Here is a 17,081-nt window from a genome sequence, read left to right on the forward strand (position 1 = left end):
TATCTTACAGTACAGGACATTAGTTCACATACAGTCAGTCATCTTATCCCAAACAACATAAAATATATTCAATAACAAATCCATAAGTTTGACAACCTTTTTCTAAGTATGAAATAAAACCACTAGCCTAAACTTTTGGTTATAGAATCATGTGACCCATTGTGAAAAACTCTCCTTTCATCTTTATTGAATGACTTGGAACGCATCCTGGAATTCAAATCCCAAAAAGAAACACATGGTTGGAGCTCAATTATTTCCCGTCATAATCCACTCATAGCAGACAGAATACAGAAGGGGATAGGGGTCTGCAGATAGTAATCTCCTAAATAAAGGACCTTTTCCCTTTGAAATATCCCCTGGCAGTCATGTGCAACCAGTAGCCTATTGCCCACTGCAATCATTTGCATAACATCCTCCTTCCTTGATGACAGCACAGCATCAGGTGCAGGTCTCTTGAAAGGCGTGTATGATACTGTCATATGTGGGTGGAGGAGTCTGTGTGGGCAAGAAGCCTTTAAGACCGTTTTTGCCCAACCAGAAAGAATTTCTCTTGCCTGGAACCAGGGAAGCTGTAGAGGCTGAATCCGATGAGTTTATGGGAGCTGTGTCACTTGGCATGACGGCCTGGTTGACGTTATTACCTGACCCCTGAGCAGCTCTGCCGCCCTTTGGCACTGGGCGAAAGGTGGAGGCCTGGGAGCCTGGCTTGCTGCCCAAGGGGCCGACTGGCTCAACAGAAGGCTGTCGGTAGAGGCTGAGGACGCCAGCCCCTATGCTATTGTCACTGCAGCGGTCAAAGACAGTGCTTCGGTACAGACCCATCCGGTGTTGCATGTTGTGTGATCGAGGGGTGCCTGAGCGTTGCTTTTTGGGGCGCCTGGTTATCCTTGCCGAGGCCCTGCGTCTGGACATCCATGTCAGGAGGATGTAGATCAGGGCTCCAATCAGGAGTCCCACCAGCATGGACAAGCAGAAGGCAAGGATCAAGTTGCCTAAAGAGGGAAAGGGGAAATGTAGTCTATGATTCAAAAGAAAAGAAAGAACCCGACAAAGAGTTGTTTGTCTTCGAGGGCATTCCAATTGCTTCGAAAACAATAGACAGCTAGCCTACTAGTGAAATATTGGATTCTATGACTAATAACACATACTTTTGTGTCACATATTGTTTTACTATTCTGCACATTCCACTCACAGTAATACACATAGCCTACTGTATTTTAAAACAGCAAACTCATCATGACCTTATTGTCCCTCGTCCCTCAAACTCATCATGACCTTATTTGATTATCACCATAATCAAAAAGTAAAGCATGATCACAAGAGACATACAGTAGCCTAGGCTTTGATTCTTACCTAAGTGAAAGGAGTTCAGTATTTCCAGAATGGGATTTGTCTCATTAAAAGCCATTTTACCAACAGACGCTGGTGAGAGAAAATGTATTCACATCCACACGCATAGAGAGCATGAGCACACTGAACCCTTCCAAGACAAGGCTAGTATAAAAAAAGTAATGTTTGCAAAAGCGGAAACTTTGCTGTCATGCTTCCTGCCTCTCTGGTTTTAAAATTAGCAAGTGCTGCTTATCTACATGGGACAGAACTCTGGGAAACTGGGCTGCTTCCTTTTGCATCACTTCCTCAGGATCAATACTTCTTAACAATGGCCTCTTGCCTACATTATTGAAATACAGCCATACACTTGTATTTCAAAAGCAATCATGCTGGCTCACATTTTGCTGTAAGTTAGGGGCTGATTGGACTGTAAGGTCACACAGGATCACACAACCCCTCCTACTACCAAAACACAACCTCTCTTTGACCAGGCTACGGAGGTAAGTCTTTGTTTCCAAGCTTTTTGCTTGTGTTTCGCCAAGGTTCTGATAAGCAACGCTATGGAAAAGAAACGGTCCAATAGAAAGTCTGTGCACAAGCATTCAGCTCCTACTGGGATTTCCTTCAATTGTTTCTCTGCTCCCACGTCACCTCTCCTTCAGGGCTGTTACTCAACTCAATTTCTGAAATGTTTGGGTTTCCTATAAATTGCATAAATGCTAGAATTTGCTCATTCCTCCATTATGTTCGATTTGAATGTGATGAGACTGTATTTTTTGTCTACAATTTTTGTAAGCACTACAGGCAAACTGAAGTAGTCATGCTATTCCCATAATTCACCAGCAGATGGCAGTGGAATCAAAAGTATTGTTAGGGGCCAGGACTTATAATAACGCTTGGGTGAGTGGATGTTTAAGAGAAAAGGAATGGAAATAGGGATTTAATTTAATAAAATGAAATATAGATAAATAAAACAATACAATAAAATGAGAGGTTGAAATGTTGAGACATTTTGTTGGCTATGTGGCTCTTTTATTTCTCTTTCTATCTTGATTGATTGTGGACCTTCTGCTCCAACCAAAACTACTCAGAACAAAAGGCAAGGTATGCCTGCCTTATCATTAGACAGTAGTTCTAAATCTCTTTTTACATTGGGCTAGGGCTCAAGTCACTGTGCTAGAGTTACGTCGAGAGCACAGAAACCCATCAGCATAGGCCACCTAAAGTGGTCGCAATTGGATTGGGCGCGAAGGATTCTGCCTAGTGCCTACAACAATTTTCGATTCCTCGCGAAAGCTAATGTTTTTTGTAGCCTAGTTATTTCTCTCGATGTGCGATAAGTGTGCGGTCTGTCTGTCTCTCTGGTCGGAAGATGCAAACAGTGAGAGCACATCCTGGCGAGCCTGCTCCGCAAACACAACGCCCGCTGTGCCGCACTGTTTCACAGTAACCATTGACAACAAAGTAACACACACACACTTCCTCATTAAGTTTTTGCGTGCGATGGGGAACTGAAAGTGGCAGCGTCAGTGTAAGTACACTATTTTCTGTAGAAACGTTTCTTTTTGATAAAAAAAAAATAGATGTTCAGTTTTTGTTGGGGTCCTCGTGAGGTTCCGGAGTTTTTGCTTTTTGCTTTTATTTTTTATTGTCCCGCTCTTGTCTACAAAGACGTTATAAAAGGCATAACAGGCTTGTAAAGCGTAGGGTGCGATAGTCTATGTGGCAAAGGGCTGAGGTATTTTAAAGTTGCTCAGATTATTTTATTTTATTTTTAAATCCCATGCTTTATCTGGTGTAGCTCTTCATCAATGCAACATCTTATTATATGTACATTGGTGACGTACACATAATATTGCCATTACACCACCAATGTCATAATATGTTGTGCATACTTCAGATATTAACGTGTTAATAGTAGCATAAGAAACATGCTACTGTTTGATTGCAAGAGTAAGGGCTGCAACAGTAATGACTGACAGCGACAGTCTTTATTACCTAGTACTTCCAGGTCCAGTACACCCCACTGACCAGACTCTGAATGGAAGGAGATCTGCTATTGGGCTACACACCTTCTGGACACTACATGAAACCCTGGTTTCGATTGGATCTTCTGCCTCAGTGAGGAGACAGAGAGAAAGAGAAGGGGAGGGGAGCGCGTGGGAGGAGGGACGAAGGAGGTATGCCCTCCTCAGAAAACATAAAAGCTGTGAAAGATCATCAGCACTCTTCATCAGTGTCCCCCTGCAACGGGGTGACAGAGAGACATCATGGCTTCACTGAGGCAGTATGGCCGAACGCCTGTGGACATCGCCAATGTCATGCAAAAGCTTCAAGGTAGGTGTCATTCACTGACTTTAATGGGATACTATGTGTTTCTCCTCCGTCTTTGCTGCAGCTGTGAGATTATGCTGATTCAATACCATGGCAATGTTCCAATGCCTGGAGTTGGCCAGGTTCCATCTGCTGTTAGATGCAGACTCCCTTATACACTCATAAGAGAACAACACAAATCACAATATGCAGTATGTGGTGTGAATCCTTCCTGTTTCGCCATAATGATGGTGATCAATGATGATGTTTAAACCTATGGCTTCAATGATAGTTTATGACATTGAAGTTGTAAGAGGTGGCCTTGATGTTGGTATGACCCTCCACTGTGAGCAGGAAACAGTGGTCAAATGACATTTTGTAAATGGTTTCTGATGTGTACTGGGGTTTTGATTGATGTGCCCCTTCATATTCGTGTAATTAATTTGTTGTTCTGGTATAGTCACGTAGCATGGGGGTATGAGGTAATGGATAATTCTATTAAGATAACTGACGGAATTCATTTTGAGGATGCCACACATAGTCACAGTGTTCTAGATCTGTCTCTATTAAGAATAATTACATGATTGGACTTTGAATGGTACAGTGGAATTGATACTGTATCATAAGATACATTTCCTGTTCATTCTAAACCACACATGACATATTTTCCTTGCTATAGCCTATAGGCTACTGTATATAGAAACCGCCTTTGTTGTCACTTGTCGAATTTAAACCTGCAGTGCTTAGGGAAGTAACGCACGGATAAAGCTGTCATCTTTTACACTTTGCTTGCCATGGAGCTCAAAGTTCGCAGCGATGAAGCCTTCGTCATTTCAGATGCTAGAAAACATACAATCAACAGTTGCATTCAATGAACTGACATGAACCTTGGATTGTCTGTTTCTGAACCAAAGAGTTGAGGTCCAGTTGGATGAACAAATTCAGTGATTTGAATTTGCATGGAAATAACATAATGTCTTGTCTTATGCAATGTTGTCCACAAAGCCATATTGTCACGGTCTTGTTTGCTTGTTATGTCACAGATCTCAATGCTTTCTGTCCTAGATGGGTCTGTGAGTCCTGTGAGATAGAAGATTGTGTCTCTGCTGAGACTCTATAATGAATAAGCGGTGTACTGGCCGTGTATAAAGCCTGATACCAGACCTCTCCTTGGAAAGATCGATACAGGGAGTCTCCATTTGTTGGTGTTCCCCTGTCAACACAAGGGCATTAGGCCAGTAAGGCCACTACCAAGATCATGTATCTTTCAAGGGGCCATCTTCCCTCCCTAATAAGCATGTCTGCAGGGTATGGCTGCATGTCAGGTTTTCTCTGTGTTGCTGTAAACCAAACAGTAGCTACTGGTTATGAAACATTGTGGTTGAGAGAGATGTTTCCGGTGTTCTGGCAATTTCCACTTAACTGACTTAAATTAAATGTAATTCATACTATACGCTTATGAGGATGTGCTTAGTGTGTGTGCTTAGTGTGTGTGTGTGTGTGTGTGTATGTGTGTGTTTGCTACCATGTGTTTGCACAGGCACATCCATCTTTGTGTGTGTATGTGTGTCTGTGCATGCGTGTGTGTGTGTGTGTGTGTGTGTGTGTGTGTGTGTGTGTGTATGGGACCATCAAACTCTTAGTTTGCTCAGGCATGTCCAGACATGATGTCATTTGATAACCTGGCTTTCAGTCGATGTATGTTGATGAAGCCAATGGCAACCTCATGTTTACATCCCTCCAAATGGGATATGCTTGAAATGCACTGAAATGCATGTTTTAGTATTTTTTAGGTTAACTGTGAATAATTGCCCAACCTATCAATGTATGTTTTATGAAAGTATCATGCATAATACTTTGTCTTCCATTGAAACTGCTATGTGCAGAGGGGTGAGGTAGAAATATCTGTCATTTTAAAGTGTGAGGTAGACCAAGCTTTGTGTGCCGTATGTCTTAAAGTGTGAAATGTGCCTGTCACATCTGGAACTCATTAGTGTCAGGCTTCTGTGAGGCCAGTAGGCCTCTAAGTGGACCTTTAAAGGCTCTCTCACAGGTAATCAAAATTAGCTTCCTGTAGGACGTAGGCTATCCTGGAGGGAAAGTTACTACAGGTTATTACTGGGGACTGAATGAATGATTAGAGACTATATGTATATGAATGAATGGTTAGAGACTACATTAGAGACTACTGTAGAGGTTTGTAATAAACATCGTATTTGCTGTATTATTAGACTATTTGCATTTCATCAAGTCATTGTTTATTATAAGCCCAATACATCTTAGCAAACGATACATGTTGACTGCCAGAGGAGAGCCTCAGTAGGATGGTGTGTGGCCTCAGATGCTCTCGGATTTCCATTGACGCATCGTTTAGTGTAGCGGTGTTCATGGCAGGCTTGGCGGCTCTCGCTTTCAGCGTGACTTGGCTTTTCTAACTTTCCCCTGCAGGGTAGCACTGCTGCTCTTAATGTGCATCTGAGGAGGATGTGGGGAACACTGCCAGGGTGTTCAGGGCTGTGGTGGTGATGTGATCATACCCCTCCCAGGAAGTACAGAACCGACAAACAGCAGGCCATATTTTAGAGTATCAAACAGGATGAAAGTTGTGGCACAGACACCTAATTCCTCCATTGTGTTGTCTGCGCGTTTGCCTCGGTTACGGGTTAATGATTCATATGTGTGCAGTGGCTATTTCAGTGGCTTGTCCTCATTCTGTATTAGTCAACCAGACTGCTGTTAGGGTCTGTGTGACACAGTCCACACAGGTTCTTGGTGAGAGAGAGAGAGAGAGAGAGGTAATTAAATACTGTAGATAGATAGATAGATAGATAGATAGATAGATAGATAGATAGATAGATAGATAGATAGATAGATAGATAGATAGATCTAACAGCTGCTAGGCACTTGTAGCTTGTTTTCTATCTGTGACTCAATGCACCACTCACATCATGCCCCGAGAAATAAGTGGCCTTGACAAAATGTTCCCACAACTATCTGCTTTTGATAACCGCTGCCCAGCTGTCCCACTTGATTGTGCTACTGTACTGTATTATCTGAAGGGGATAATCTCTTCAGAGAGATTTTACATTGACTCTTTCTTTGTATTGCCTCTCTCCATGAAGCATGACCGTTTTATTCCTGAAGCCACAAAGAGTGAAGACTGAGTTTTCTTCCACACTCTAGACAGACCTAACAGACCCATGTGATCTTACTGTCAGAGAGACAGCCTAATCACAACTGTTTCTCTTTGTTCTTGGTGGTAGCCCCATGTCAGTGCAATGAAGGCAACACATTTGCTGCCTTGTGATGCTGCTCATTGTGAGGACAGTAAGAAAAGAAGCATTACATTCACTGTACTGGTTTTGAAAGGTTACTGTATATCCTGGTTCATTCATATTGTTGCTGTTTGTAATGCTTGCACCAGATGTCACTGTTTTGTGTGTAATGTTTGATGATGCCTGCCTCAGCTTAGCAGGCCTGCTACATAATGTAAACAGTCCAACTGCAGAGAGAGTTCAAGTCTAACAGAACACTCTCGCTCTCAGCCTGTTGGAACAGCAGAGCAGCTAGGCTCTCAGGTAAATGGTAGAGCAGAGGGAGCAGGCTTTCACAGGGGTCCCCGGTGACCAGCCGAGAGCAGAGCGAGCAGGCTTTTACAGGGGTCCCAGGTGACCAGCCGAGAGCCGTACATGAGCTTTGCCAGAGGTATCATCTGTCCTGAGATCGCATTAAGTACTACATGACTCATAGGAATTGCAATGCTCTGGGACTGACACTCCTCTTGGTGTTTGTTGCAGGGTCTACCCTCTTTATTACTAGTAAATCAACCGTTTCTGAGATGAATGAATGAATGAATGAATGAATGAATGAAAGGATTAATTCATTAATTAATTAATGAAGAAAAGGCCTTGCTGGTTACACTGATCAGCAAGGATGATCAGTCTTGCCTCGTACTCTAGGCTTTCCTGTGACAGTGGGTGACGTAGAGAATTTGCAAACTCCTCCTGTCCATAACATTTCCGGGGCTGAGTTCAGGAGAACGGACAGCTCCATCATTCACTGGATAGTTGGGGGTAAAGTGAGCGATATAGTGCTTATACAAGCAGGGTGAAATGTATAGCAGCCAGGCTATCAGGGACAGGTTTAAGACTCTAATGGATGCTCATTGCACATTGTATCTCTGACTCCTCTGTCCCCTACTCCATTCCCAGTCTATTGCAATACAATCCTTCTTTATGCTATTAGCTTGATCTGTGGTTAGAATACCAGGATTTGGGAGTGTGCACACATGCGTGCTGAGTGTGTCTGTGTTCATTGTTGTCAGCTCTATGCACAGGTACTGCAGATGCCATCTGCCCCTCAGCCTGAAATACATTTCTATTTTTAATCCAAAGGCTTTTGCGTGCAGATTTGACTAACTGGACTGTTTGAGCTAGTAGAATGACGACCTGAGCTGTATTTTTAAAAGCCTGTCAGAAAAGGCTTCTAGAAAAGTGGTATTGAAAGACTAAAGAAAAGCAATAATACCAGGCTAATGGTTTAAATGACTTTGCTATTGTGTGCTTCATTCAGGAAAGTGGTACTGTAACACTAGCTGATTTTCTACCTCAAACAGTAGTGAATAAGGCCCAACCACAGGACATTTAATGTGAGCACAGTCATTTAGTCTTCATATAGGCTTTATGCTTGTGTTGAAGGTATGATATTTGGCAACAAGGTGCAGAGCAATGAGTGAACCTCTTTAAAAGGCTAGAATAGAGGGGCAAGCACCCAATCAATACCCTGAGATACATGTGATAGCATGTCTTGTGCCTCATATTTGCATAGTTTACAAAAACAGATTTTGACATTTTTCTCTCTTATGAAATCATGTACAATTGTTTTTATGAAATAGTTTGACCCTGTTTGCTTGTTGTTGGCTTCTCTCTGTTTACATCTTTCTACAGGCCAAGACAAAAGGCTGATTGAGTCTGCTGTCATAATAGCGAGCATACAGTATGCCATTAAGTAGGCTGGAGAAAAATGCATTTTCTTCCGAGCAGTTCACTTGGTATTCTGCGTGTGAGGGGAATCCCGTGGAAGGCGTGGCTAGTTCATGGTCACAATGGCATTGACAGTGAGAGAGCAGGTGGTAAATGCCATTCACCAGATAAAACATTAATTATTAAAATCTGCTACACTACGCTGGGCCAGTGTAGGTCTACATCACTGCTATGTTAGAAAGGATAGAGTATTCTAAGGAGACACTATTTTATGAATAGAAAGGTCACAAAGAAGAAGAAACATTTTCTCTGAATTATTCACACCATTGTAATTAAAAGTGGACAATAACCCATTGTTTGAATTCCTAGCAATTCAAAGGAGATTAGAAGACCTTTATAATTACAAAACACACACGCGCACACACGTGCGCACACACATACACACACACACACACACACACACACACACACACACACACACACACACACACACACACACACACGCATGCTCACACAGCCTGGGCCACACACACACACACACACACACACACACACTGATTAAATAGGGAGAATGCAGCCAAGGCTGTGACATCACAGGCTGCCTTATGCTGATTGGTGGAGGCCTGCTCGAGCCGAGCTGCTCCCTCCAGCCCCAGATGCTGGGATGCTACAGGGAGGCAGGGCAGCAGGGGCTGAGCACACCCATACAGGCATGGCTCTCTGAATGGGGAGAAAAACAGGAAGAGGGAAGGAGATGGGATCGTAAATATCTCTCTCAGTTAGAGGGCTTTCCACTGCTCTCTGTTCTGCGTATGTGTGTGTGTGTGTGAGAGAGAGAGAGAGAGAGAGAGAGAGAGAGAGAGAGAGAGAGAGTGTCGGGGGAGGAGGGGAGGCTTCATCCCCGTTCTCAGCAGCTCTGTGTTCCACCGGGGGGAGAGCAGGCAGCCAGATCTGTTTTGCTTCCTGCAGGAACAAGGGAAGGGACAGCAGCTGGGCTTTTTTTTTTTTTCCAGTGTGGGTGTCATCCTCACTTGGCCACACACACGCACACAAGCACACATGAAGGGCAAGCAGAGAGAGGTGGAGAGCAGAGTGTAGAATGGCCCACTATAAGGATGTAGCTGTCAAAAAGACCTCTTCTCTGAACCTGGTGACTGGATTCTTTCAATATCTCCGCGGTGAGTAGGGCAGCGTTTTACAGATCCTCTCTGCGTCGCTCGTCCCCGTGTGGGTTTAGATTTGGGGGTAGAATCTAACAAGGAGCTCTGTGGCTTTAATGCGGCCGAACCGGATGCATGAACCAGCTACAGGCACCGCTAACCCAGCTCTGTGACGCTACAGTATGCTTCACTGGGCATCCCTGTGAATCAGTTACGCTCCCTCAGAATGCAGCCTTTGCCGTTGGGTTAATGTGGTGCCTTTGCCCACTGTGTGTGCTGTATTACGGCTATCCTCGGCACGTGACCCGGAGGGTGTTTTCTAAGTGCGGATGTTTAAAGATGGCTACCCTGTGTGGACTTGTAAATACACATGGGAATCATGGATGTGTTAAACTAGGTGGCCGGGCGTGCCACAATATGCAGGTGCCCATGCAAGGTCTGTCAGTTTACTTTCATAGCAACAGAAGTCAGATGTTGTGCTTTTTTGCATATTAAAAAGCAAAAATGCATAATGCATGAGGCACAGTGGTATGCATGCATTGTCCCGCCACAAACGAGGGTGGGGGGCTGGGAGTGACCTGCTCCCGCATGTCATTACAGGGCACAGAGGGGGTCTGCAAGATGTGCGGGCAGAAATCTCCTCTGCACAGGCTTGTAATCTCGTGTGACCTCATTTTGAGAGGACTTGCGATAAGCGTTGATCGCTGTCTGCTGCTGATGAGTGTGGCGGTATTACTTATATGAACCACGTCATTTCCATGTTGAATATGGACATGAAGCATCAGAAATATATCCGTCCTCATCTACGCGTCCACTGGAGTCTGGTTGTCTGCAGAATGTGCCATTGTGTAGTCCTCCTCCCCGTCAGCTTCTCTAACGTTAGCGGGAGGTCTGGAGAGAGAGGGCTCAGAGACTTGGTGCTGCGAGGAGGAGCTGGAGGAGGCTGTCTGCTCTGTGTAATGGTCTCATCCACAGGCCGGGAATAAGCGCTGGGGATCAGGGGACGGGAGCTGGGAGGGAGGCCGGTCAGGAGAAGAAGCGCTGGGGATCAGGGGACGGGAGCTGGGAGGGAGGCCGGTCAGGAGACGTGTAAACGGCCGTCCTGTGTGACATCCGTCACGTACTGACGTCTTGTTGTGTCTTTGGTTTTCAGATGAGCAAGAGGCTGTGCAGAAGAGGACCTTTACCAAATGGATCAATTCCCACCTGGCAAAGGTGAGAGGGCTTTTACACACACACACACACACACACACACACACACACACACACACACACACACACACACACACACAAAAACAATGTGAGAGGGCTTTTACACACACACACACACACACATAATAATCGCCATTGAGATGACACCAATAACCTGCGGCAATTACATTGTAATTACAGTATGCTGATGTTATCGGTGTCATGACCTTTGTCTTTGTGTTCTGCTGTGACGCTTAGTTGCTCTATTGAGTGGGAGCCTTAGCTCGTCTTTGGGCAGTGGCATTACGGCCATCACGACCAACCATGCATGAAGAGAGAGAACGGCCTCTGAGATGAGATTTGTCATCCAATCATAATGATTGCGACACGTACAGTGATTTGGCATGTCCTAATGTAATTAACTCACGGTTGCTCCAAAGCGGTTTGACTCACAGAGTTATAAGGCCAAATGTTTACGACCACTTTAATGGGATCATGATGATCAGCAGACTATGGTTATGTTTCCCGTAACCTGTATTTTGGCTTGAGTTGTCAGCTGCTATCGTCATCTGTTACCTTTGTCATTTGACATTTTGCCGTGAAAACATTAGAAACAGAGGAGGGAGTCAGAGAAATGCAAGTGGATCACAGAAACTGCTGGGTCATCTGCTGGGTCTTCTGAATGTGCCTTTTTGCTGAGCAACTACGACTTAGCAACAGAGTATACAGGTACAGTAAGTGACCAGTACCAATAAGATCTCTGTCATGGTCTAGAGCCCTCTTTGTCCCGATTTTATAAATGCTTTAAGAACGTGTTTTGTGTGTGTGGTTGGAGGTGCTGTGGGGGGCAGGTGTAAGTATGTGTGCGCTTAAGGGTGTGTGTGTGCATGCCAGTGTGTGTGTGTGTGTGTGTGTATTTTCGTGAGTACAGTATGTGGTCAGGCTTGGCAGAGAGAGTGCGGCAGAGTGCAGATGGACAGTGTGGGGGAGAGAACATTTCCCAGCAGGCAGCAGTCTGCTCCTAGGGCCCCATGTCCACCACGCGCAGATTACAGATCAATGTTGGGATAAGTTGATGGAACAAACATTACTGTAAATCTCTCCTCCAGAAACTTATTTTGTATGTTTTTTTGAACCATGTTGTTGAAATAAGGAAAAGGCTATACAATATTTGGACATTGCATGAATAATGGGTATTGCAGTAATTGCTTACTTTCCGATTCCACAAAGATTCACATTGGATTCTGGGTAGGTTGCAGGCTCAGGACATGCATTCCGGATGCCTTGTTGTCTTTGAGAGGGGCAGGTTCTGCTGGCTCAGAGGCCTAGGTGACACAGCACATTGTGCTGCTGGTCAGAAAGGATGACAAATGTGACCACAGCGATAAGGGGGTACAGTACAGTAGGTAAAGAACCTAGTAGAGAGTTTGTCTGAGACCAGTCTTTTGTCTGAGAAATGTGTTGGTTCAGATCCGGGCCCAACCACCTGGTACTTCAAAGCCTGGATTCTCAAACTTTGGAAGAATCTGAGAAATGTGTCAGGCCAACACAGACACTATGTTGATCTATTCTGCATTATTCATGCATCACACACTTCTCTCTCTCTCTCTCCCTCTCTCTCTCTCCCTTTTCTCTTTTTGTGCGTGGCTGTAAGCCAGCGCACCTACTGCATAGCATTTGTCCGGCTATCACTCCCTCCCTCCCTCCCTTACGCCGTCACTCCGGACAGTGTTGGCCTGCATTTCTCTGTTGGCACCACAAGAGGCAGTAGTCCCAGCACACCAAAATAAAGAAGGACACCAAAATCAACCCGCTGATCTCAACTGCACAAGTAGAGTAGTGGTGAGAGCATTGGATCTCACCCGGGAGACTGGGGTTCAAGACCCGGTCGGGTGACTTTATGGGACTATACCCCAGACGTTAATCCTTTCACTCCAACCAACGTTACAGGAATCATCAGTGTAACTGCTTTAGCCACTGACCACTACCATTAATGTTATGGAAGCTGCTGCTAGTTGTTGTGAGCTCATGAGCTAACTGGCTATCCCGCTCTTATTGTGCTGGATTAGCATTGGAAGCATTGATACTGATGTGTGCAGGCAACAAGACCTATGTTAATTTATCAGACATTATTTCATGTCATTTCAATTCACAGCTATTTCAGTGGCATGACTAGCTTCCATCCTACCAGTCCTGAACAAAACAAGCCAGCCATGCACATAAGCCAGGCTTGACCTGGCCTGGTTCTCTCTTTCTTTCTCTCTCCCTTTCTCTCTCTCTGTCTGTCTTTCTCTTTCTTTCTCTCTCTGTCTCTCTCTCCCTCTCTCTCTCTCTCTCTCTCTCTCTCGAATACCAATGTGACTAAGCCAAGTAATGAAAGACCCCGCAGCCTTTCAGCCTCATCCACATCTAGCCAACCACAGCCTCATCCACCCCACAGCTAGCCTCTGCTGTCCAACTATCAACCCATCTCTCCCTCCGTTTATCAAACCTCATCTAAACGGATTTTCTTTTAATAAGCAAATCCCCTCTGAGACAGATTACAGATTACCGTCTGCCTTACAGGACTTTTTTTAACGTACATTTTGGGTCCCATGCTGTGTGTGGAACACTTTCTTTATCACTCTTGCCAGGGACGTTTTATTGCTGGAAATCGCTTTCTCTCTCTGCTTGAACTTTCACTCGGCAGTCACGCTTTCCCATTGTGTCCATTTCCTTTTACATTACCAAGCACTTATCTAGAGATTTATTTTGTTCGGACTGCGAGGGGGAGAACTAACATGTGACTCATTTATGGGCAATTTCAGCCCAGGATGGGAGTGACCATTATTGTGAAGACTAGAGAGGATTCCAGTTACCAGGACAGTGATATGATCACAGTACAGTATATGTGCGTATTTGTATGAATCCTGTCTTTAGGATAGACTACTGGTTGTAGGAAGGAAAACATGTAGCTAAACAGGGGATTAACCAAATGAATCTCCATATTTAGCAGATGATGCTGCATCAAACTGCTTTTGATTTCAACAAAAAAGCTACTAGACACAGACAGACGCAGGAGAGAAAAATGCTGTGGTGCCCTACATAGTCAGCCAACTGCATCCTGTCATAAAATGTGATGACTTGTGAAATGACCCGCTTCCTGTGCCAAACTGGAATTTCTTACATAGAGACAAGCTTTTTAATCACAGCTGAATGTGCAATAGCTTTACGGAATCCACTCACTAGCAGTATGTGCAGGCCGGGGGGGCCAGTCTGTCCATGAGACTTCATTCGTCCCTTAACATGTGTGTGGGGTAAAGTAAGACCAAGCAACACTGCCTAGTCAGGGTTAAACAGACCCGCATTCTCATCCGATGGTGCTCTGAGTAACAACGCCTCAGGAGTGGGCATCCAGCCACCTTCCAGGCCAAGACTCCAGCTTTTCATCTGTGGGGGGGGCTCTGAGCGCCAGACTGTCGCTAACAAGCTCTGCACCCTAACAAGCTCTGCACCCATTCTTCTATTCTTCTCAGTGTAAAAAGAAAAAAAGCTGGGCAATCAAATACCATTTGTTTCAATGCAACCAGATTCACAATATCATATAGACGTCGGTGGTGATCGGAATGTGTAACCAGTTGGTTTTGGTGTAATCCCCTGCAGTTATTAAACCAATCTGCAGGCCTAATGCTTAGAATAACAATTCTCTCTTGTCCAGCGCAAACCACTCCTAGAGGTCAATGACCTTTTCGAGGACATCAAAGATGGGGTGAAGCTCCTGGCTCTTTTGGAGGTGCTGTCCGGCCAGAGACTAGTGAGTACTGTTCCCAGGCTTCATGCTCAGTTGCATTAGATCAGTACGGAGAGGCTTATTTCAGATAAAGGGATGAAAAAACATCTCTGACCTGATGGCTGCAAACCTGCTCCAGTTTACAGTATTACGAGCCTACTCCCTTGCAGACCTGGGTCCAAATACTATTTGAAATCCTTTCAGTTACTTTATCACTTGCTTGAGTGTCAGGTGGGTGGGGTCTGCATGTTTGGCAACAGCCCATTGTTTCCCATTGCGCCTGACCAGAACACAGAGTAGCAGTTGAAATGATGTAACAGTATTCTGATCCAGGCTGCCCGGTCAATGTGCTCTGTCCACGCCTGACTGTCCTGTCCGTCCCCAGCCTTGTGAGCAGGGCCGCCAGCTGAAGAGGATCCACTGGGTGTCCAACATCGGCACTGCGCTCAAGTTCCTCGAAGGCAGAAGGGTAAGCTTGTCCTCAGACACACACAACACCTGTATTATTGTTTTTGATTGAACCCAATGACTGTAAAACCTGTTGTGAATGTTTCAGGCTTTGTGTTTAAGTACGATTGACGTGGACACTCCATTCAGTGTCACAGTAACCATTTGAGTGGAACCTCTTGACTATATCCTCTGACATCCAGTATTCTGCGTGAGAGAAATAAGGAGATTCACAGACGTCACAGGCCCCTCTGTATTACAGTATCTGTGCTAGCTGGGCCCTGCGAGGGGCCGATACAGTATTGTCACTCTCTGTACTCTCCGAGGCCCGGAAACTCACAGTACTGTGACCTCTCTCTCACCATGCCTCAATCTCAGTCAGTGTACCGAGGATCCCCGGTCAGTGACAGTGGAAACACACTGTGTTCTTGTACTGTGTATGCATACCTCTCGTTTGATGCACGGTGTGTATGAAGCGATACTTCCATTGCTTTCCCTCCTATCGCATCTGGATTACTGTAGTGTCGTGGCATGGGCGTTGTGCTTCATTATCGCCATGCATTTCAGTGTATTTTGACAAACACTTTGGGTCTCCAGCGCTCCTAAAAACACTGCTATCCATTGCCACATGATTGAAATGTATGAGAAATAGATATGTCTGTTAAATACATAAACTCCAAAGCAAAATTTAGCAGTACTGATATCTATATCTGTTGCTGTCTAGCAAAATGTAATACATCTTTCTTTTTTTCCCCTCTGTGTTGAGCTTGGCCGTTTCTGCCTCAGTTGCTTTTGCTATATGAATGGCAAATTGCCACTCAGTTGCATCAAAGAGCTGACTTTGATGGCTGTGAAGGAAACGCTCAAAAAATTAATGGAAGCGGTTTATATATATATATATGTATATATATATATACAGTACATAAGGTTTATTCACAACATGACGGCTGTTAGAAGTGATGCTCGATGGCCCTTCAACCAAGTTTTTTCTTTGCTTTTTTAACAGATCAAACTAGTCAACATTCACGCCACAGACATTGCTGATGGAAGGCCATCCATTGTCCTTGGGTTGATATGGACCATCATCCTCTACTTCCAGGTACCGCATGGCATCATGGTGCATCTCTCTTCAGTCTCCTCACATGTCAACAGCCTTTCCTGGTCGTCACAGTGACGCTGTGTCTGTGTCTGTGTCCACTTCCTGAACGTCTGCTCCAGATCGAGGAGTTGACCAGTAACCTGCCGGCCCTCCAGGCCCTCTCCAGTAGCACCTCCTCAGTGGACAGCATGGCCAGCTCTGAGACTGGCAGCCCACCCATGAAGAGGAAGGTGATCCCCAAGTTCCAGGGCAACGCCAAGAGGGCTCTGCTCCGATGGGTCCAGTGCACCGCAGCCAAGTACGTAGGACCCTGTCTACGTATGTGTAGCGCACTGATAAGTGTATATTGCTGTGCTGTGTATGGGTCTGCTTATCACTCACTGTGACGCTGGTTGTATCTTGAAAAAGTCCTGTATGTGTACGCTCTTATTGGAATGTACTGTACAGTATGTGAATTTGAATTGTGCTTTTGAGAGAGTTTCCCATGGGAGTGCTGGCAAATGGTGCTGTATGTGTGTCCTCTGACCAGGCGCCACGGTATCGAGGTGAAGGACTTTGGTGCCTCCTGGCGCAGCGGCGTCGCCTTCCACTCCGTGATCCACGCCATCCGGTCAGACCTGGTGGACATGGAGGTAGTGAGGAGGCGGAGCAACAGGGACAACCTAGAGGAAGCCTTCTCCCTGGCTGAGAATGAGCTGGGCATCCCGCGCCTGCTGGACCCAGAAGGTGCCTCTTCCCTCACTCTCCTCGTTCTCACTGAAAACAGGATGTCTCTGTCTGTCTGTCTG

General features: G+C 45.2%; 2 protein-coding genes across 3 annotated transcripts in view; one reads left to right on the forward strand and one right to left on the reverse strand.

Moving 5' to 3' along the window:
* Positions 1–438: 438 nt before the first annotated feature.
* myct1b (myc target 1b) lies at positions 439–1,408 on the reverse strand (the record flags this gene model as incomplete). Its single annotated transcript, XM_084438227.1, has 2 exons — positions 439–992; positions 1,354–1,408. 2 exons carry the CDS (start codon positions 1,406–1,408, stop codon positions 439–441), a joined length of 609 nt encoding a protein of 202 aa, XP_084294353.1.
* Positions 1,409–3,602: 2,194 nt separating this feature from the next.
* The window catches only part of syne1b (spectrin repeat containing, nuclear envelope 1b), a gene marked incomplete at its 5' end in the record, with an annotated part of 78,660 nt that continues 65,181 nt past the window's right edge, over positions 3,603–17,081 (forward strand). Inside the window, 8 exons of one of the 2 annotated variants that reach the window (XM_084438204.1) lie at positions 9,727–9,805; positions 10,941–11,002; positions 14,676–14,771; positions 15,133–15,216; positions 15,573–15,593; positions 16,201–16,293; positions 16,413–16,591; positions 16,823–17,019. In XM_084438204.1, coding sequence (XP_084294330.1) covers positions 9,727–9,805; positions 10,941–11,002; positions 14,676–14,771; positions 15,133–15,216; positions 15,573–15,593; positions 16,201–16,293; positions 16,413–16,591; positions 16,823–17,019 — 811 coding nt within the window. Of the gene's footprint in view, positions 3,670–9,726; positions 9,806–10,940; positions 11,003–14,675; positions 14,772–15,132; positions 15,217–15,572; positions 15,594–16,200; positions 16,294–16,412; positions 16,592–16,822; positions 17,020–17,081 lie in introns of those variants that run through there. The other variant, XM_084438205.1, reaches the window with a different exon arrangement.

This window comes from Borostomias antarcticus (genome assembly GCF_949987555.1).
Source record: "Borostomias antarcticus genome assembly, chromosome: 5".
In the NCBI taxonomy this organism is placed as follows: Eukaryota; Metazoa; Chordata; class Actinopteri; order Stomiiformes; family Stomiidae; genus Borostomias; species Borostomias antarcticus.